The sequence below is a fragment of the Balearica regulorum genome, chromosome 26 (genome assembly GCF_011004875.1).
Source record: "Balearica regulorum gibbericeps isolate bBalReg1 chromosome 26, bBalReg1.pri, whole genome shotgun sequence".
Classification (NCBI taxonomy): domain Eukaryota; kingdom Metazoa; phylum Chordata; class Aves; order Gruiformes; family Gruidae; genus Balearica; species Balearica regulorum.
In genome coordinates this window covers 4,464,859-4,485,507 of record NC_046209.1, presented here as the reverse complement: position 1 = coordinate 4,485,507, position 20,649 = coordinate 4,464,859, and the positions used below count along the sequence as shown (strand labels likewise).

At 61.7% G+C, this 20,649-nt stretch overlaps 2 protein-coding genes across 5 annotated transcripts in view; one reads left to right on the top strand and one right to left on the bottom strand.

Moving 5' to 3' along the window:
- Positions 1-20,318, bottom strand: NRTN (neurturin). 2 transcript variants are annotated; one of them, XM_075776469.1, is made up of 3 exons: positions 19,952-20,318; positions 3,366-3,630; positions 1-1,761 (listed from the first exon to the last, which is right to left on the bottom strand). In XM_075776469.1, exons 2-3 carry the CDS (start codon positions 3,601-3,603, stop codon positions 1,313-1,315), a joined length of 687 nt encoding a protein of 228 aa, XP_075632584.1. In that variant the 5' UTR covers positions 3,604-3,630; positions 19,952-20,318; the 3' UTR covers positions 1-1,312. The 2 variants fall into 2 exon arrangements, with proteins under 2 accessions (XP_075632584.1, XP_075632583.1); XM_075776468.1 differs by having other exon boundaries at positions 3,366-3,539; positions 19,952-20,060.
- The window catches only part of LOC104638121 (acidic leucine-rich nuclear phosphoprotein 32 family member B), a 233,340-nt gene continuing 232,812 nt past the window's right edge, over positions 20,122-20,649 (top strand). For 2 of the 3 annotated variants that reach the window (XM_075776467.1, XM_075776465.1), the window contains exon 1: positions 20,127-20,131. The gene's annotated coding sequence lies outside the window, so the exon portion shown is untranslated. Of the gene's footprint in view, positions 20,132-20,649 lie in introns of all 3 variants that reach the window. The other variant, XM_075776466.1, reaches the window with a different exon arrangement.

Below are 20,649 nucleotides of genomic sequence, written 5' to 3'. Positions count from 1 at the left end.
CAAAAGTCTGCGGTCTCATTTATTTCTCTGCAGAGTAAACAAGAGTGACACTGCTGTAAATGCAAACCGGAGCCAAACCCCAGGCCTGAGCCCCCTCTCCCGCACGATTCAAGCCCCGCAGAGGCGATGGCCAGTACTCGCGTGCCGTGGCCGGGAGAGATGGTCCGGCTTTCGGGAGATGCCGAACCGCGGATGCTCCTGCCCGTGCTGCAAACCCGGCGGAGGGCGGCGAGTGCCGGGGCGTCGCTGGTGGCCTCGTGAGGCTCTGTCACCTCCGTGGCGGTGGCAGGTCTCCAGCCCAGCTGCCCGCGGTGGAGGACAGGACGTTAATCCAGTTACTTCAGATTATCCCGAGTTTTAAGAAGAAAAGCCTGGGGCTGCGGGGAGCGAGACGATGGCAAAAGGGGCACGAGCGGGCACGGGGAGCGGAGCCAGAGCCTGTCCCCCGAGCACAAACCGCTGCCGGTGCATCTCTGCTCCCAAACACAGGGATTTGGGGGTGCCGGATTGCCCCCGAAAGCGCAGGGACCCCAGCACGGCGGTCACGAAACCCTGGGAAACCCCCGCAGAGGGCAGCTACGGACCGCAGGGCTCAGCCCCCGTCCTGGGGCAGCACAGGGCACCCGCCGCCGTCTCACGCACCCCGCACCTGTAATGCCCCCTGTAACGCACACCGTGCACGCAGCACACCCTGTCCGGTAACACACACCGCCGGCACCACGCCATATGCAGCAACACCTGCACAACACCCCTTGTGCACCAACACACCGCCTGTGCAACGCACCGGGGTGTGCGACACACCCCCCCCCCAACACGCAATGCCTGCACCCCAGACCCGTCACCTCTGCTGCGTGTGGCACACCCTGCGCAGGGGACACCCGCTTTGCAACACCCCTCTGCCGGTAACGCGACCTGCACGCGCGACACGTAACGCACCCCGTGCGCGCCACGCACCCAGCGTGTAGAACACGCCCTGTGCGTGTTGCACACCCACCGTCACCCTCCGGGGAGGCTGACAGGGACCCCTGGGCCACCCTCGGTGGCGACAACAGCCGCGAGCAGCCGTCACCGCTCCACAAACCGCAGCCTCTGCCGGCACCGACAGCCACGTCTCTAGTCCCGTGCAGCGAGCGGGACGGTAACGCCGAGGGACGCGCCAGCAGCTCAGTCTCTCCTCCTCCAGCCAGAGGTCCGGGGCCCGTCCCTCTCCCCCCGCCGCAGCCCCCGGTCCCTCTGCCTGGCGGCCAGCGGGGTTTCGGGGCCGGGGCATCGCCTCTTCTGCCCGCTCCTCCCGGGGGGGGGCCCTGGCCCTTCACACGCAGCCGCACTCCTTGGCCGAGAGCTCGTTGACGGTGTAGTAGCGGTTGTAGGCGTCCAGGAAGGAGACGTCGTCGTCGTAGGCCAGCGGCCGGCAGCAGGGCCGAGCCCGGACCTTCTCCTTCTTGATCCTCCTCCTGCTCCTCATGCTTTTCAGCGAGAGGTCGTAGCTCCGGACGGCCGCCTCGCAGGTGCCGCTGCAGTAGCGGAAAAGCACCGTCTCGTCCGACTCGTAGCCCAAGCCCAGCTCGCTGACGCTCACCTCCAGCTCCTTCAGGGCGCAGGGTTTGTGGCGAGCGCGGGCACGCTTCCTGCGGCTGCCCGTCCGGGGGAAAAGCGGCAGCTCGTGGCCGCCCGAGTTCATGGCCTGGCTGTAGCGCTCCACCAGCGCCGAAATCAGCTGCCGGATCTCCCCCTCCGTGTAGCTCTCCAGCAAGCTGCTGTCTGCAACAGAAGGGGCAGACGTTAGCACGGGTCCCCCGGGGTGGTGAACATCCCCTCCCGGGGCGGGTGGATGCCCCCCAGGACAGAGGTCCCCCGCGGTGGTGGCTGTCCCCCGGTGCTGGTTCCCGGCTCCCTCCGCTCCCAGCAGCAATTGCAAAAACCCGCAAAATTCAGCCCCGCAGCCCAACAACGCGTGGCCGAACCGCGGCACATCCCAAAAGCCGTCTTTGAGATGCGCACGAGGTGCCCGAAGGCTTTAAAAACCAAACCCCGAGGCCGGAGATCCCCGCGGCCTTGGGAGCCCCAGGGTGCCCACGAGGGCAGGAAGGCTGCGGGGCAAAAAAAAAAACAAACCCAACCCCCTCCCTCCCCTTTCCCTCTTCTGCTTTATTTTCTTTTTTCCTCCCTACCAGCCCTCCCCTGCCTGTTGCTGCCCCAAGCAGCCCCTTCCAGTGCACACCATCAAGTTAAAAGTCAACTATTTAGTGGGGGGGGGTGTGGAAAAACCCCCAACCCACAATTAACTCCTGCCACGCGCACGGTTTCCGGATGGCTGCTGCCGGGGAACTGGGCAGCCGTGCTTCTCCGGCACGGCTGGACGCTGGCACCGCGGGTGGGATATCAAAAGGACGAAGCGCCTGCAAAGAGCATCCCGGCAGGATGCTCCTCGGGCATCACCCTGATGTGCAAAAAAGAGAAAAAAAAAAAAAAAAAAAAGTGGGAAACCGCTTGATCCCACCCAAGAGATGATGCTGCAGAAAAGCCGCGATGGGATTGGGGAGAAATACCGATAAATTTAATATTTGCGCTATTTCCCTGTGGCCTGGGAGGAAGGGCTGCCCCCCCGCACCCCCAGACCCCCCCAGGCCAGCGGCCAACGTGCAAACTGGGCACCGGCAACGGCCGAATCCTGTGGTCCCAACCCTACAGCCGGGATTAGTCCGGCTCAGCGCCGGGGGAGGCACAGGAAAGACGAAGGAAAGTGTAATTTGACAGCTTGTCATCAATTTCAAAATTTCAACCCAAAAAGAAGTTCTTCTGGTTTGGAATGAAAACAAACACGCCGGAGATTTTTTTCAGCACGCTGCCAGCGCCAAGGGGTGAGCGGCGCTGCGGGGGAAGCTGCTGCCTCCCCGCGGAGCGGAGCCGTTCCCCCTCGTTTTCAGCTCCTGTTTGACATTTTGCATTGATAAAAATAGTGCGGAAATTTAAAAAAAAAAATAAAAAATTAAAAAACCCAAAGCCATTTGGAGCTAAAAAAGCAGCTCCTTTGCATTAAGATGAGCCATTTGCATTCGCTTTCCCTACGTGGAGAGCTGACGTGCTTGCACCAAGGTTTGGTGCCCAGCGGCTGCATTTTTGCAGGACCCCCCGCTCGCCGCCCCGAGCCCTCCCCGCTGCGCCCCAAGCTCCCCTTTAACCTCTCATAAAGGGGGGTGCACAGAAGCAGGAGAGGGCGGCGGGGAAAGCAACCGGGGAATAAACCCGCCGGGCTGCGGCGGGCTTCGCTTGCGAGCCGAAAACGTGCCCCGCCGGCGCGTCGGGGTCGGATCCTGCGGGCGCGGGAGGGACGGCGGGCCCGGGGCAGAGGCGCAGCAGCTTACACTGGGAGAGCAGCGAGCTGTGGCGTTGCAGGGCCCGTGGGGATCTCCGCCGAGCCGCCGGCAGCGAAGAGGAGGAGGAGGAGGAGGAGGAGGAGGAGGAGGATGCCCGTGAGGAAGACGGCGAGGAAGGCAAGGGGCTGTATTTCCGGCTTCCGTTGAACATGTCTCTACAAACTAAAATGGATAACATGGAACTGAGGAGCATCGATGCAATGGCTGCAAACTTCCATACCTTCATCTTAGAGCAAGTCAGAACATTGAAACTCTGCAAAACAGGCAAAACAAATATCCTTATTACGCGGCCTTCGCCCGTGGCCCCCTCTTCCCTCCCCCCATCCCTGCGGCTCGGGCTGGCTGTCCGTCTCCCGCGGGACCACCGGCATCCCCTTGGCTCCGGCTCGTCCCCTCTGCCCTCCCGAGACCGGTCCAGTGTTGCAATAGGGAAACTGAGGCACAGAGACACGGTGCAGCCCAGGGCTGCGCTGCGAAGGGGAAATTGGCCACGGCGGGCGAGGGCGGCTCGGGGCCGGTGGTGGCAATGGGGACAAGTCGGTGTCCTCACCCCATCCGTCCCCGACAGCACGCAGCCCGGCTGGGTGGGTGGGTATCCGCCTCCCCTCGCACCGGGGGCCGATATCGCAGTGGGCGGCTGTGAGCAAAGGACGGACAAACTCATGCCGTGCCAGCCTGGCACACCTCTTCGCCAGACGCACCCCCTCCTTGGGACGGGATGAGCGGCGGAGGGAACCCCCCCCCCAGCCCCGGCCCCCCCAGCTCCCCCGTCCTCCCCCATCCCTCGCAGAGCCCCGGTGCCGTTCCACGTCCTCTCCTTCGGCGAGGTGCACGGAGCCCCGCGAGGCTGCTCCCGCCCTCCGCTCACCCCGACCGCCTCGGCCAGCAGGATCACACCGCTCAATCCCAGCCCGAGTCCCTCCCCGCCGGCGCGGCGACGCGGCAGCTCCACCAAAACCAGCCGAAATAATGAAAAAACTCGGGAATAAATGAACGGGGCGGCTGGACCGTGCCGGCGCGGCTGCAAGGCTTGTGATGGGAGAGGGCACCTCGGCCGCGCGGAGCATCCGAGGTTGCAGCCCGGCAGTTCCTCAAAGCATTAAAAAAGAAAAATCCCCGCTGGCATTTCCCTCGCAGACGAGCTGGGCCCTTACCTTACGCCAGTCAATTTTCTCCATCTGAAGCAGATTGGATCTGGTGGGATTTTACAACTGACCCCGCAGCCAGGCAGGGCGGCGGGGAATCGGGTCCGTGCTCCCGTCAATGGGCTGTCAGCCATTAAATCCCCATCAAAGACAGGCTCTGGAAAAACGGCACGGACTTGCAGCCGCCTCCTGGCCCCTTTTTTTATTTCAGCTCCTTGCAAACTCCAAACATTTCTCCTTTTTAAATAAATTTTCCACGGGGGGAAAAAAAAAAGGAGAGAAGGGAAAAAAAAAAAAAAAAAAACCCCAAAAAAACCCCAACAAAAAAAACCAAACCACCCAACCCCAGTTTAGCAATATTTGCCAAATAGAATTTACCAGGGGGGAAAAATGTTTATTTAAAAATGGAATTTGACAGGTTCACTTTTATTGTTATTGTAGAAAACACCACGAAGGGCTGTGAACGCTGCCTCATCGCCAGCAACCCTTTATTTTACACGATGCGCATAATTGCACATTAACTAACAGTAATTACATGCCCTGTAGGTTACAAGATAATTGTAGAACCCAGCCAGAGCCTAAATATTTTCAACTGGGCTATAAACAATGCCAAGCTAGAAAAAGAATAGTTTCGCCATATAAGGAGGCAAGATCATGAAATCCCGCCGGGGTACGAAGCGGCGGAGCTGGCCGAGACACCGCGCCGATAAGCACCGGCAGCAAAACGTGCGGCGGGTCGAGGGTTTTGCAGCCGGCTGGCGGGAAGCGGCAAGCGCGGCGGGAGGGGGACGGTGCCGCTTCTCCTCCCCGTCCTGCAGCCGCCGGGTGCGTTCGCATCATCAGAATGAGGTGCCTTAAATTCAGATTTCTCCGCCGAGGTAAGAGCAGGGGCAAGGGAAGCGGCACCGAAACCGCTCACCGGCATCAAATGGTTCCCAGCAAGGCAGCGGGGGAATAAGCGCTAAATGGTGAAGGATTGAGAAAAAAAATTGCGGTTTGTTCTTGGACGGCTTGCAAAATTTGGGGACCGAAAGGACTCGTGATGAAACGGCAGCCTCAGGCGAAGCACACGGCGGGGGGGGGGGGGGGTCTGGGGGTGGGGAAGGGTCCCCGCTCCGGTGGCGTGGTGGACGGCAGCGGTTGGCTGTCCGGCAGGACAAGCGGCTTTCGGCAGCTGCCGTTCGGGCATTTCGAGAGATCCCAGCGATGGGATCACGCACGACCTAGAGCTCAACCGTCATCGTCGCATCCCGAGCTGCTCCCGGGGGGGCTCGGCCCGGTCGCCCCGTGCCGGGGAGCAAAGGGCTGCGACGGAGCACGGCCACGACGCTCGACCCGTCCACCTGCGAAAGGGCCTCTGGCTTACTGCAAGCCCGTACAGTTTTAGGAGAGCAGTTTCAGCCTCGCTGCACGTCCCGTAAAAACGCCTCCCACGTCAGCAGCCAGGATTTTTGGTCCCCACCCGCTCGCCGGTGACCTTGCAAAAGACAAAACCCCCAGCTCCAACGTACAAAACAATCAAAAAAAAAAAAAAAATTATTCCACGCTTTGCCTTTGGTTTGTCTTGCTCTAAAAACCCACGGATCACATGTGCCAACGTGTGGGAAAAGCTGGAGTTCGGGGTGCGGGGAAAGGAAAAACACACATGCCCCAGGAATCACAGCCAGGACGATGTTTGAGCTGCGCCCTCCCTTCTTTCTGGTTTCCACGTATTTTAAACCCACTCCCAGCAACGATAAATGATCACAAGGGGCTTGAGACGTGCTCCCCTGGACCCGTCGCTGCAGACGTCGCTGCTGGGCTCTCCCGCCGCTCTGTTTAGACACGTCGGGTACAGCCCCGCCGGCTCAGCCCCGTCCCGCGTCCCCAAAACCTCCCCAGGCGCAGACCCGCACCCAAAGGTGCCCGCGCCCCGGGATGCGCCGTGCACCCTGAGCTGCCCGGAGGCGGCGGTTTGCACACGAGCGTGCAAAGCATTTGCAAGGAGCTGAAACGGGCGAAGGCGGCAGCCGGCGAGACCTGATGACAGCTCCGGCCGTGCCGAGCGGTGCCGGGCTCCCGTGGGAAAGGGGACCCGGGGCCAGACCTCGAGTGTTTGCCGGCAACGCCAGGCTGCTGCGGAGAAGCCGCGCGTGGCTATTGCTCGGCAGCCGGTGGGGCGAGTGGTCACAGAGTCACAGAACGGTTCGGGTTGGCAGGGACCTTCCCAGGTCACCTCATCCAACACCCCGCCGTGAGCAGGGACGTCTCCAACCGGAGCAGGGTGCTCAGAGCCCCGTCCGACCCGACCGTGAACGTTTCCAGGGATGGGGCATCTCCCACCTCTCCGGGCAACCTGCTCCAGTGTTTCTCATCGTAAAGAATTTCTTCCTTATATCTAGTCTGAGTCTGAGCGTTGATGTGCCCGCGTCTTGCTTCTGCTGGCACAGTGACCCTCCACCGAGGAAACGCCGGGGTCTTCCCAGCCCGGACCACGCAGCGCTGGGCACGGCCGCTGCTGACTCTTGCTGCTGTTTGCTCCGCTCTCATGGCAGCTCCTCCACACAGCAAAGGTGCAGCCATCTCCCTGCGTCACCGGCTCCGGGCACGGCAGGATGGATATCCCGTGTCACCAGGGCCGGGATGCAGCCGTGCCGCTCAGGGTATCCCGACCGGCAGCCAGACCTGGAAAATCACCCATTAAATCCTCACTGGTGGCTCGTCCCTCTTGCTCAAAGCAATTTCGTAAGAAGGAGAGTGCGTTGCACGGGTGGGGATGGGGCGGTGGGGCCGCAATGCCGGGTGGGGGGGGTGGGGGGGCCGAGGTTGCTCCAGCTTCGCCCCCTCTTTCTGGAGGGGATGGAGAAACCCAGCAACCCCCCGGCTTTGGGGTGCCACAGGAGCTATAGGTGCAGAAACGTGGGTGTGAGGGCGTGCCAAGGGCCTGACGGGGAGCGTAGGGGCTGGCAGAGGCGCAGTCTCACCCGAGGACGCCCGGCCCTCACGCCGCCTCCTCTGCCAGCACAAAAATCCATCTTTTCACAGGGCAAAGGGGCAGGTACCACCGTCCCGGGCACCCTGCTCGGCTCTTCCCGTGCGTCGCCGGGAGCCAAAAGCCGCACGGAGCCATCGCAGCTTCAAGGGTCACCCCCTGCCACGGGCTCTGCGTTTGCCGCAGCCCCAAAGTGCATCCAGCGAAGCCACCACCCCCCCCCCGCCGCCATCGGTGGGGCCGTGCCCCCGCTTTGCTGCGAAGGGGGCTTGTGGGCCGAGTCCTGGCGGGGTTTGGTGCTGGAGACCACGTTACATCCCGGGGATCCTCCTCGGCTTGATGAAAGGCAAAGTTTGCGCTCGGCTTTTCTTCTGGAGACCAGCCCGAAAACTCCCTCTTTTCCTGCATTCTCCTGATAATCCATTAACGCAATCGCAGCCGCCCAGCCACGCCGTGCCTGCTGCCAAGCGGGAAACGCAGCCCTGCAGGAGAAGACCATTCCCCACCGGATGGCCCCAAAAACCAGCCCCGTTTTGCAGGAGCCCAACACTAAAACCGCTCTGGCACAAAGCCTTTTGCTCCGGAGCCTCCTCTGCCCATCGCCCGCCCCGCTCTCACCCCGCTGCAACCGGCTCCTGCTTTCCAGGCAGAGGAAAAAAAAGAAAACCCCACTTTGCGTCCTGTAGAATTGGAAATCTTAAGGAAAACCAACAAATACCAGCACAGCCAACTCCCATCGCGTAGTCTGGAGGGAACGAGTTGATTATCTTGGCTCCCCCCCCCTCCCCGCCGCTGCAGATCCTCCCCAAAAACCCTCCGCGAGCTCCTCGCGCCTCTCGTCTTTATTTTCGAAGGGGGAATCCAACAAATCCACCCCACGGCCCTAAGTAAACTTCTCCAAGGCTTGATTACCTTCACCGCTCAGCAAAAAAAAGGCAAATCAACTGAGCCACATCTCTATTTTTCTTCGCTTCAGCTCCCAAGTGTCGGCATTTCCGCTGCCTTTTCCCCGCTGAACCGAAACCCAGCGATCCCCTCCCGCATCACCTTCGCTCACACAACCAGAGCAGTTGGGGTTTCTTGGACTTCCCTCACTTTTCACGCTTTTCGCTTTTTCTCATAGGAATTTTTTTTCTAAGCGCTATCCACTTTTTCAGGCAGACTCGTAGGATTTGTTTCTGATATTCGCTGACTCCTTAAAGCCTCAGCTCCTGGAATCACGAGATGAAGGGAGGGGAAAAGCAGAGTTTGGTTTGGTTTTGGTTTGGGTTTTTATTTTTTTCCCCCTAAATCCTCCTTGCTGGAGGGGGAAGGAAGACACGTAAAAACGTTCACTCCTGACGTTTCGAAGCCCAGATAGCAGAGAACCCAAAAGACATTATATTATAAGTGTGTCATAAATTTTCAGTCGATTCATGCTTCCGGGCATTGATTCATTATTTTCAAGCGCTCAGCCTCAGCCACGCCGCAAGAATGGATGAGGCCACAGAGTGGCCGAGGTTTTTTTGGCAACGTGAAACACTTGGAAAGACGAAAGCCTTGACGGGACATCAGAGAGAGCTTCCACCTGCCATACACTGTTTATTTTAGTGCCTTACATGGGAGCCAAGCTGCTTTGAAATCCCGGCTCCTCATGACTCACCCTGCAGGAATTAAATATTTCCATCCAGGCTCACGGTGAAGCAGCTCCAGGGGCTGCTGAAAAGCGGCTTCTCCAGCAGCAGCCTCCGGCTCAACGCCTGGTCCCGCTCGGAGAATGGTCAGCCGGTCCCGGAGGGGACGGAGGTGGCGGAGAGCTGGTCCGGGCAGACTTTCCCCAAAACTTATGGCAAGCTCCTGAGGTGCTTTTTTGGGAATTGAATCCCCACCCCGCCCCGTCGAAGAGCGTCGGTGTGTCTGACACCCCCGACCAGGGCGGATGCTGCACCGAGTACCAGAGCCTGCGGCGGGGTGGCCAACGCCCCGGGGTCAAATCAGCCCCAAAGTGACAAAACTGGTCCCAAAATGGCAAAACTGGCCCCAAAATGGGAAACATTGAAAGGAAAAAAGCCCCAAACCCTGATCTGAGTTGAACTGTTGGATTTTCCTGCTCTTTTGACATTAAGTGGGTGCATAAAGGAGAGGAAGAAGGACAACGTCCCCATCTCCAGCTCTGGAGACGTGGAGTGCCCCCGTCTCAGCGCAGACCTCCCCTTGGCTGGGGACACAGGGCAGCGGCACCCACGTCCTCACCGGTGGCTCTCCCCCCCCTCGCTCCACCGGCACGACGGCACAGCTCCACGCTTTGAACGCCGAAAGCGGTGACGGCCCCGGCGCGTCCCACGGCCCCGCAGCGTTGGCTCGTCCCTGCGCCGCCGCCTTCCCCTCCCCAGCTCCCCCGTAAGCAAAACCAGAGCCGAGCGCGGGACACATGGTTCTGCTTTGCCTAAGTGAAAACCAGCCCGACGCGAGAAACTCCAGAGCTCTTCCCGCAGCCCCAGCTTCCCGCCGTCCCCTCCCAAGGGGCCGACCGCAAACGAGCCAGACCCTCGTCCCGGGGCTCCCCGCCGCAGCCCGGCTCCTCCGGGAAAACTTTTTGGGGAGACCATGGAAGCCGCTCCTGGCTGCGGCCGCTCGGCACGGCCCCGGCGAGGAAACGGCGGCGGCGGAGCCGGACCCGGACCCACGGGATGGTGGAGGGGGAGAAGGGGCCGTGGGCGGGCGGGGGGAGCGTCAGCGTTCCCGGTGGTGCGGGGAGCCCCTCGGCTGAACACGCCGACGTTCCCACGCTGACATGACATTTACATTCGGGCTGAATTACAGCGGGTTTGGTTCATATCTCTCCAAACAGCAGGGTGAAAAAAAAAAAAACAACCCCAAATCCAACCCTACAACCCCATCATCATGATATAAATAATAATTAAAAAAAAAAAAAAGCCCTCACCAAGCCCCCGTGACCCAGCTGAAGGGTGTGCGAGGGACGCGGGCACGCCGCGGTGCTGCAGGCGATGCCGGGGTGACAGCCACGCCACGCTCCAGGTCATGGCTGGAGAAGGAAGATTTCGCGGCTTTGCCGCAGCCGGGATGCGGCGTCTCAGTGCGAGCCGCCCTGCTGAGCGGAGCCCGGGCAGTCGCCATCAGACGGAGCAGCCCCGCTCTTGGCCCCATCCGTATCCCCACCATCTCCCTCGGTCCGGACGTCGGGAAGCCAAACCAGCTCCCAGGCAGCCAGGCTGAGCAGCAGAGATGGCGCCAGGCGGCGGCAGGAATTTCGGGTACGTTAACTCAGCCGCCACCGTACGCGCGTCCCACATCCCCAGACTCCTCCGGCGACGTGCCACACCAAAGGGCATCTCCTCCCCGTGGGCCGCAGAGCTGGGAGCGAAGAGGGACGGGACCCCCGCAGCCCCCACGGTGCGGCCAGAGCCCCGCGCCGAGCAGGATGTGCCCTGCCCCGTGTCCTTTAGCCGGGGAGTCCTCGACGCCGGTGGGGACCGAGTAGGTGCTGCCAGCCAGGGGCTGGGGAACGCTCCCCGGAGGGGATGGAGCACCGGGAGGAAAAGCCCAATTTGGGCCACGGCCGAGGAGCACCTTGAAGCGCGTGGCGGGGGACGGCACCCTGCCCCCCCGAGCCATGCCGCTCGCACGGACAGAAGCCAAAATCGCCGGGATGGAAAACCCAGCGGCAGCGCCCCGTGCAACACCTGACGCCGCTCCGCGCCAGTGCGCCCAGACCAGAATCCCCGGGGCCACAACGCACTCGCCTCCCCCCTGGCCGTCCCCCCGGAGCAGAGCCAGCTCCGCTCAGCCCCATTTTGGGGCTGGACTCCCCCAAGGAGTCCTCAGGAGCCGGATGCCGGGATGGTGCCGGCCGATCTCACCGTCTCCCGTCCCTCCCATGGGATTTCTGCTCTCACCGGCCGGCGTGCACCCCAGCACGACGCGGGGCTGCGGGGAGGCGGGCGGCCCCGTGGGACACATCCGTGCCCTGGGAGGCAGCGCCGGAGCCTTTCATCCCTTCCCTGGAGGTCCTGCGTGGGCTTTCATGTCATTAATTAACAGGCGATATGCAGCGGGCGCCCGGCGGGGAGGAATCCCGCTGCAGACGCGGACCGGAGCGTGGCGGCGCGGTGATTTCTGCTGCGGTGTCCTGCCAGGTCCCGCGGTTGGGGCCGGCTCAGCCCCGGCTGGGCTTGGCTGATCCCTGCCAGGGCAAAGCCAGACGCCGCTTTCCCTCCAGCCTCGGCTGCTCTCGTCTCCCACCCCGCCGATTCCGGCCTCGCTGCGCTCTCCATCGCTCGCCAGGGCACAACGGAGGCAGATACGCGGCTGCAATATAAATCAGCATTTAAAAAAAAAAATTAAAAAAAAAAAAAATTAAAAAAAAAAAATTAAAAAAAAAAAAAAAGGTGGTTTAAATGCAGCACGACTCACTGCGGTGTTCACCCTGCCCGGCCGGCTCGGGGACACCCAGGTGGTGCCTGCACGGGGGTCCAGGGGCACCCGGCCGAGACCCTGCACCCCAGCACCCCTCACCTCCCGCCCCGGTTCTGCAAACAACAATTGAAAACATCACATTTGGGGAACCTGCATTCCTCTTCCTAGGTAAAAAAATAAGCCAAAGCATTTATAAATCCTAGCTGGTCGGAAACGGGCGGCGTGGCGCCCAGCCCGGCGGCTGCACGTCCCTGCTGACCCCGACGCGGTGTCACTGCTCCGCCAAGCTCGGCAGGGCTGTAGCAACCCAAAAACCTTTATAGGCTGATTCAGTCGGTTCTAAGCAGCAGCAAGAGCCGTCCTTTCTGACAAGAGATGAGTAATTAGAGATAAAATTACAATAAAATGCTTCAGGATGGTATCGCTCGGTGCATCAGCTGGAGCAGAGTGTGGCTCGTGGCATGAAATAATGCAATAGCGGGGAACGAGGTGGGAATAAAAACTGCAAAAAAAAAAAAACCCCACCCCACTGATGTAGCCAGATCCCTGTGAAAAGGGCCGTTTGCTGATGGACAGAGAAAATCAAACAGATTGTTTGAAAGCCCACCAAAGCCAGGATGGTTTCTGTAGCCCTGCAGGAAATGAGGGATAATTCCAGCAAAAAAAAAAACCCCCACAAAAGCAAGATCCCTCCCGCAGCGCCGGGCACCCATGGGTGCTGGTGTGCTGGCAAAGGGCGTTGCACATCCCGCAGCCTCATCCAGCACCCAGCACTGTTTCTCCAGCCCAAAATTTCCCCCTCGTGCCGAAACCTGAAGTCCGAATGTCAATATTTTTTTTTTTTCCCAGAGCGACAAACCACCCCCCCCCACGTGCACTAAATAACCGCGCGATGCCAAAAAGGGGCGGTTTGTCAGAGGAAACTAATTACTGTGGCTTGTTTGAACAATCCCAGCGCCTCGGGAAATAGGGTTAAAAGCTTAAATTTTGGCAGCGAGATGGAGCCCAGGCCCCAGATGTGCTTTCCTCTGGGCCGGTTTCGACACCGTTGGTATCTGTGAGTTGCCATGGGTTCGCTGGGGGCAAAAAATCTCCTTTTTTTCCAAGAAAGAAAAAGCCCTCGGTGGGATCCAGGAGGGAAAAACACAACAGAGGCAGGAGCGCAAGAGGGCTGCCGTAAAAGCATCACCTCCTCCCACACAGCGGCTTTGGCCACTGTCGCCTCCCTGTCGCGTGGGGTTTTCCTTCTTTGCGGATTTGGCCGGCGTGGCGGCGCGCTCCGGCCCCCCCCCAGATTCCCAGGGGGGGTGTCACTGTGCTTGCAGCGTGCCTCAGTTTCCCCTTTGAAAAAATGCCCTGGGAGCACGACAGCCCTTGAAGGACGACGTGTATTAATCCCCCGTTTTTTGCAGAGTGGCCACCTCTGGCTCTTCCACGTGTCTCCGGTGCGGTCCCTTCGGCTCCCACCTTAATAACTCCTGCCATCGTCCCCAGAGCAATATGGGTCAGATCCTGCCCTAACCCAGCATCCCTGGACAGGCTGAACCAGAAACAAGTCGGGAGCAGGACGGGGAAGTTACAGCCCCCGCGAGGGATGAGCACCCATCGGCATCCCGGGAAAGAAAGGCGGGTGATGCCGATGCCACCTCCAGCCTGGCAGTGGGCAACACCCCCCCCCCCCCCCCCGTACCTCCACCCCCCCCTTTTCTCTCTATTTAATTTCTTTCTGCACAGAAGGAGCCGGCTCGTCGAGGCGCCCGCCGGGGATTACAGCGCTTTGCTCAGGGCAGAGAGACCCGCGAGAGGTTTGCAAATCCAATTTGCACTAAACCCTTCCAGTGGGTTTTGGATGGTGCACAGACTAATATCTCATTAGCATTTACTGTCCGACTCCAGCAGCAACTGCCGACATATTGAAGCACTTAGCGCTGCTCCAGAGCGAATAAATGAGAAATTCCTCCCGAGACAGCGACAGCAGTGGACTGGGAACGCAGATTTTGGGTGGAGGAAATTCAAAACTGGGAGATGCTTGGGCTGGAGATGACAGGACTAGCTGGAGAGTCTCCAAAAGGCAGCAGGTCAGAGTCACCGGCGCCTTTGCACGCGGAGATGCCGATACGGCGGCGCGGCATCGTGGCGATGGACGGACGAGTCCCCTGGGCTTTCCTGTCGCTGCGGGGAAAACCCGCGTGGGAGCTCGTCAGGGACCGGAGACTTTCTGCATGGAAGAACCGCGCACCTTCCAAAAAAGCAAAGTTTTGCCCTCTGAGCCCTCTGATCACACCCGAGTGACCTCAGGACACCGGCGTGGGGCACTGCCCTTTCCTGTCCGTCTCCCGCAATTCCGGATCGGATCCAAAATGAGCTTCTGGATAAGGGATCGGGATCGTTTCTCCTGCCCCCGGCCGACGGCGTGGCGCACGCTGCGCTGCTGTGAAATGTTCTTTTCAGTCAGAGCGCGGCTGCCCAAATCCTGCCCATGCTCCTGCGGAGGAGCCGACGCCGGCAGCGTGGTGAGGGCAGGATCGCGGGGCGATGCGGGCAGCGACGATCTGCCCCTTTTCTGTGAATTTTCCACCTTTCCCAGCCCAGGTGCTACAGCAGGACCCGCTGGTTCTGCTCGGAGCAACAGGAAATTAAAGGGAGCGCTGCTGGAAGGTAATGGCGTGGCTGGAGGAAGAGCTCCAGCAAGAGCACGGATCGCTGTGCATCTCCTCGAGGGCCCTACATCGCGCCGTCGTCCCCCTCCCGGCAGGGAGCCCTGGGCCCGCATGCCGATGCCACCTCTCCTCCATCGCCTCTGGCCCACTCAGCCCGTCCCGTCCGTGTTCAGGGATTAAAAAAGACCAACGGGCCTCAGATCTGCTCTTGGAGGCAGGCGGGAGCCAGACCCCCTCTCCCCCCCTCGTCAGTCCTCTGCCAGCGCGAGGGCGATCGCCTTCTTCTGCCGGCGAGATCCCACCGCAAGCGACGCTTCATCACAGCCTGACGTCACCGTCCCTCCGTGCCTACGCGTCCTCCCTCCGCCTGCGCTCAGGGGGCTCGTGCCGCCCAAATCCTGGCTGTGTCCTTCCAGCCTCTCCTTTGTCCCCCCCCAAACTGCCCTTGGGGGGCACTAAACAGGCACACGCGCGCACGCGCGTGCGTGTCCCCTGATTCGGGGCAGCGGGGCGATGTCACCGGCACCCGGTGCCAGCGGCCGCCTCCCACGTCCTCCTGCCACGTGCGGCAGCTCCACCGCTGGCACCGTCCCTCCCAGACGGCTCCGTGGAGCTGCTAAACCTCAGAAACGTGCTCTTAATCAGCCAGCACCACTTAACGAAGACAGCAGCTGCCCTATTAAATCCGAGGCGAGCCTTTCCTTGGGGACACCCTGGGGGGGGGACGGGACTGGTGTCCCCAGGTGGGATGCAGCACCTGCTCGAGGGGATGAGGATGTTTTGGTTCACACCCGAGGTTTTGGCCGGCGTTGCCCCCCCCCCGCAACGTTGCACAAGGACGTGGCATCCCTGGCTGTCGTGGGGAAGGCAGCAGAGAGGGAAAAGCCCAGGGAGAACCCAACAGGCCGCGCCAGCGCCTTGCTGGGACCATTCCCTGCCCGTTCCTCCCGGCACGGCTCTGCCGGTTGCAGCCCAGAGCTGCTCGGGGCCCACGGCCGCTGGGACGGACCCCACGGGAATGGAGGATTCGGCTTGCAGCCCCACGATCGGTGGCACAGGGACGAGCTGACCCTGCTCTGCTCCGGGAGCGCAGCACGAGGCTCCCCGGACTGGGGGTCTGCCCCGTTTGACGGTGCCAGGAGATCCTCGGCCACCGTTAGCCATCACCAAGTCCAACGGCCCCGGTGTTTTATAGGGGAGGGTCACGGAGCAACAACAGCCGGCAATAAATACACCCCGTGCTCCCAGCCGGCCCCGCCAGAGCGCGGCCAAAACCAACGTTATTAAAGGCAAAAAAGCCACCGCGAGCCGTGCGGAAGCCCGTGGCCTGGTCAGCGATGCGACTGCTCGGTGCTTTTGCAAACAGCTCTGCCGTCGCGAGCAAGGCCCAGAGACGGCGAAGGTGGGGTGAAAGCGGTTCTCACCCCTGAGTCTCGACCAAAATGCATTTGTCGATGCCCAGCTGCCCCCGAAGCTGCCACGGCCTGGAGACGGGAAGGGTGGTGGGCTGCCAGCCCTCCCCAGCCCCTGATGGCGCCTGTTTGCTCTGTCCATCCCCCAAATCCCGGCCTATTCGCTTGCTTTAAATAGGCTTCGAAAATGGACGTTCATTCGGTTCCTTCGGGGACAGGATTCTCCCCCTGGGAAGGACTCGCAACCACCTCACCCCTCTGCCGCTGTCTGGAAAAAATCCAAGCCAAGATAAAATCGAGGGGCTCCCCAAAACCTGGCGCCGTGTTACAGCGAACCCGGACGCTGCTCACGCTTTGCTCAGCGTCGGGCATCACCCCGGAGAGCTCAGGGATGGGATTTATCACCCTGCCCCGAGCACCATGCAGCCAGGTCCCTGCACTCCAAAAAAGCTGCTGAAACCGAGGAAAATGCAATTCCTGCCCTGGATTATTGCAGCCTGGGAGCGATGCTAAAGGAAGAACTTCCCCTCTCGGGACGTCTCCCGCTGTGCCGGGGCAGTCTGGGGCTACTGGCCCCTCGGAGCGCTGCCTTCTCTGCCCTGCCTCCGTCCCAGCAGCCACCATTCATCCCCTTATACACTCGCTTTGGACAAAGTTCAAAAGAAACCTTTTCTGCTGGGGAAAAAAAAAAAAAAACAAAAAAAAATAATGGTGGTTCCATCAAAATCAAAACACTTCAGGAAAACCAGCGTTGATGCGACTGACATTTCTTATGAAGGGACTGACGTGGCGGCGACGCGGCCTTTGAACGGCTGCGGAAAGAAATGCTTTTTTGTCGTCGTCGGAGAACAACGCGGTGGCAAATAGATTGTTTCAATTTAGCTCTTTGGATGTTGAGTTACAAAGTGAGCCCGTTTCGGGTTTCGTGACGAAGAAGCAATGGGAACGAAACTGCTTGTGGCATTTCCCTTCCCAGGGCGATCACAGAGGGGGTCGCTTCGTTCCTACGCTCTCAGGATGCTCCTTCACACGAGAGCATCTCTGCACCACGCCCGGCGCAACCAGGAGGGAGCAAGTTTGGGTTTCCCTTCCTCTCCTTCAAGTTTAACGGGGAAAGACTACTCCAAACTGGCCAAATCCCAGAAAAAGCTGGGTCGGGTGGGTCCAACCCAGTCCAACCGGCTAACGATGGAGCTGAAGCAGACGGCTTGCCCTGACCGAGGGACCGCTCTGCCCCACGGCTGCATCGCTGCAGCAGCGCTCCTGGGATGCCAAGTGATCCCCGGCACGGCGGGAGCGGAGGGGTCAGCTGGTACCCGGGTTCCTCATCCCCTCCCTATGCACACCGAGCCCCAAGAGCCGCTGGAGCGGGACCACATCCTGCTGCCCCGGCTGGGCTTAGCAAGGGTCCTGGAAGCGGGATTGTGCACATGTGCTTTAGCTTAGACCAGCAATGAAATTGCCTGCGGCACCAGGGGGAAAAAAAAAATAAAACCACACCAGTAAAACGCACACCAGTCCTGAGCTCCGCTACTGCACCTCCTGCAAGGCGCACCCACGCGAGGCCCCCGGAGCCCCCCTCCTCTCAGCATCTCCCTCTCGGCCGAGGCTGAGCCCTGCCGGGTACCGCGAGATGCTCTGCAGGAAGGGGCTGACATCAACAGGCAGCTGCCGGCTCTTTGTGACACCCCCCCCCCCCCACCTCCCCCAAGGCCACCCCTGAGTGGGCACGGCGTGGCTCGGCGTGTCACAGGATGGGGCTCTCCAGGATGGGAAGCCGCCTGTCCCGCGTGCCGAATGCCACCGCACCGGGCGCGCGCGTGGCACGCTGCACCGGGGACAGCCAAGGTGACGCCCGCTCTGGCCGCGTTACCAGCTGGGCTGTTTTTAGGGCCACGTGAGAGGTACCTTGACCTCAAAAAAGTGGATATTGCGAATCTTAGATCCTCCCCTGCAGTCCCCCAAGGGTGGAAATCAACCGTAAAAGCATGGCCTGGAGCCGCCGAGCCTGGCAGGGCCGTGGCAGAGCAGCCCAACGGCAGCCTGAGGAGGAGCCTTGCGCCGGGGAAGCGGGGAGACGGCCGAGCGGAGAGCTGTGATTCACGGCCGCACCGTGGGAGGGCACCCAGTGCAGCCGCAGCCAGGCCTGCTCCGTTACCCAGTTACCCAGCACCGGCCAGCCCACCCATGGGTGCCCACTTCCCAGGGAGAGGGGACACCGGAGCAGTGCCGGGACCTGCGTGTGTGGCCCCCGAGCTGTGTCACAGCAGACTGGACCAGCCGTTCCTATTTACAGCCCAGGGGCTGGATGCCACGAGGTCTGGGAGGTGCTGGGCTCTCCCCTTGCCCTTGCAAATCCTGTGGCTGTGCAGCCCAGGAGGAGCCTGGCCCTGACACCACATCCTGCTGCGAAGTAGCTGCACCGACTGATTGCAAAGCAGGAGAGAGAGAGCCGGGCATCCCCGGGTGCCTGCAGCTGGCACGGGGATGCGCTGCACCTCCTCTCTGCTCCTTCTTCCAGGAGAGACACGAGCTGGACCAGGATTGAACAAGCACTTTGAGATCCATCGCTATTTATAAACTTGAGATGGAGAAATGGAGGAAAGTCTCGTTTCCACCACCCCCCCCCCCCCCCCCAGCCCTGGACCTGCTGGGGACGGAGGCGCAGGATGAGCCCACAGCTTGCCGCCGGCTGACGGGCGGCTGCGTGGTGACACCTGTGCGGTGACACCGAGGATGCTCACACCAGGGCACTGCCACAGCCCGGAGCACATCTCCGGCGCAGCATCGCTAGCTCTGCTTTGTGACCCGGGGTCAGTGCTGCAGAGGGTAGATTTGCATCTGAACCAGAGGCACAGTTAAAACCAGCAGCTAAAAAACAAACAAGTGCTCAAGCCTCCTAAAATCTTACACAGAGGCACCTCCCCCCCCCTTCCCCGCTTGACTCCTCTGCCCTCCGCCACGCAGCATCTCAGCCGCTTCTGCCGTTAAATCCAGGAGCACCCGCGAACGCGGGAACCTAAATTTGGGATCCACAGATGATCCTGGCTTCAGACCTGGGACTTGAGCACACATCCATGACTCACACGCTGCTTCCGACAGCCATCAGTCCCTTCTCCCGCTCCGATAAACCATGCCCTCGACCCAGCGCCTAATTGTGGATTGGCTCCCAAAGCAACGATAGGATTTAAATCAGTGCTGGCTACAAGCTACCATATATGTGCAATAAAGACATCCGAGGTCTAGGTTGTTTTTTTTAAAGCCTTCATACAGACCGCAGCAAGAGTGGGAAATTCCCTCCCTCGACGCCGGGGTGAAATTCGCCTCCCAGCCCCTGCTAAGCTCTGGATATATTATTACCACAACTCGGCGGCGGCCGAAAGCTGGCGGCTGGAGCCAGGAGAAGGTGACGGGGTTGCAGATGCAGGCAGAGCCCGGCCACAGATCCTTCCGTTTCTTAAACTAATATTTAGACAGCACGCATTTCCCCCCCACCACCCCCCCCGTGAACAAACTGCACCCTGAGCCGTCCTGAGCCGTGTTTGTGTTTCTGCGTGGCGGGACGGTCTCCAAATATGAAACAAACTCCTTCGGCAGCCGCAAAGGCCGCCCCGACACCGGGGGCCGGATCCTGGCTCTCCCCAGCCCTCGCATCCTCCGCGGAAGCCCAGAGGAGCCGGTTCTGCCCCGTTTGGGGGGTGACAGCATCCGACCCCACCGGGCTCGGACGGGACGCACGGAAATAAAAACCCAACGAAACCCGGGACCGGGCACCGTGGGGCTGGGACACACACCCCACACCCCCCCCACACCCCCCCCGGGGTAAAGAGGCTCCGCCGGGACCCCCCGCAGCCGCCCCCCCCCCCCCGGCCCCGCACCGCCGGGCGAGGGGCAGGATCCGTCCCGGGCGGGGGCAGGTGCTCGGGGCCGCCGCTCCGAGCCGGGGTTCGGGGCCGCCCGCGGGACTTACCTGGACGCCGGGCCGGGGCTCAGCGCTCAGAGGCGGCTCCGTGCCGGGGCCGGGACACGCGTGGGGCCGGGGGCCGCCATGGACGAGAGGCGGAGCGGCGCGGCACGGCACGGCTCGGCTCTGGCACGGCCGGGCTCGGCACGGCGCGGCTGGAGCACGGCTCGGCTCGGCTCGGCTCGGCGCGGCGGAGGGGCTCGGCCACCGCCTCCTCCCCGCGGCGGGGGGCGGGTTTGGAGCGGGCCGGTTCCCCCGCCCCGCCCGGCCCCGACTCCGCCCGGTCCCGAGCCGGGCCGCGCTCCGGTGCCGCCGCCGGTCCCGCCGCAGCCCCGCCCGGTGCCGGTCCCGCCCCGCGGCTCCCCCCGAGGAGGCACCGGCCGCCGCTCGCAGCGGAGCCTGCCCGGTCCCTCCCCTCCCCGCCCCGCCCAGACTCCCCGGTCCTGCCCCGGTGCTGCTCCCCGCATCGCCCCGCTCCCCCGGTTCCCCGTCCCCGCATCCCCGCTGCTGCCCCTGGAGCCGGTGCCCGAGCCCTGGCCCCGCGGCGGGGACGGGGCCGTGCGGGCCGGGGGCTTCGACCCGCCGGGGAGGCAGCGACCGGCCCGGCCCCGGGGCCCCGACGTCCCCCGGCAGCGGTACCCCGAGGTCCCGGGGGCATCCTGCCGCGGTGACCGAGGGCATCACTCGAGGCACCTCCTCTGCCA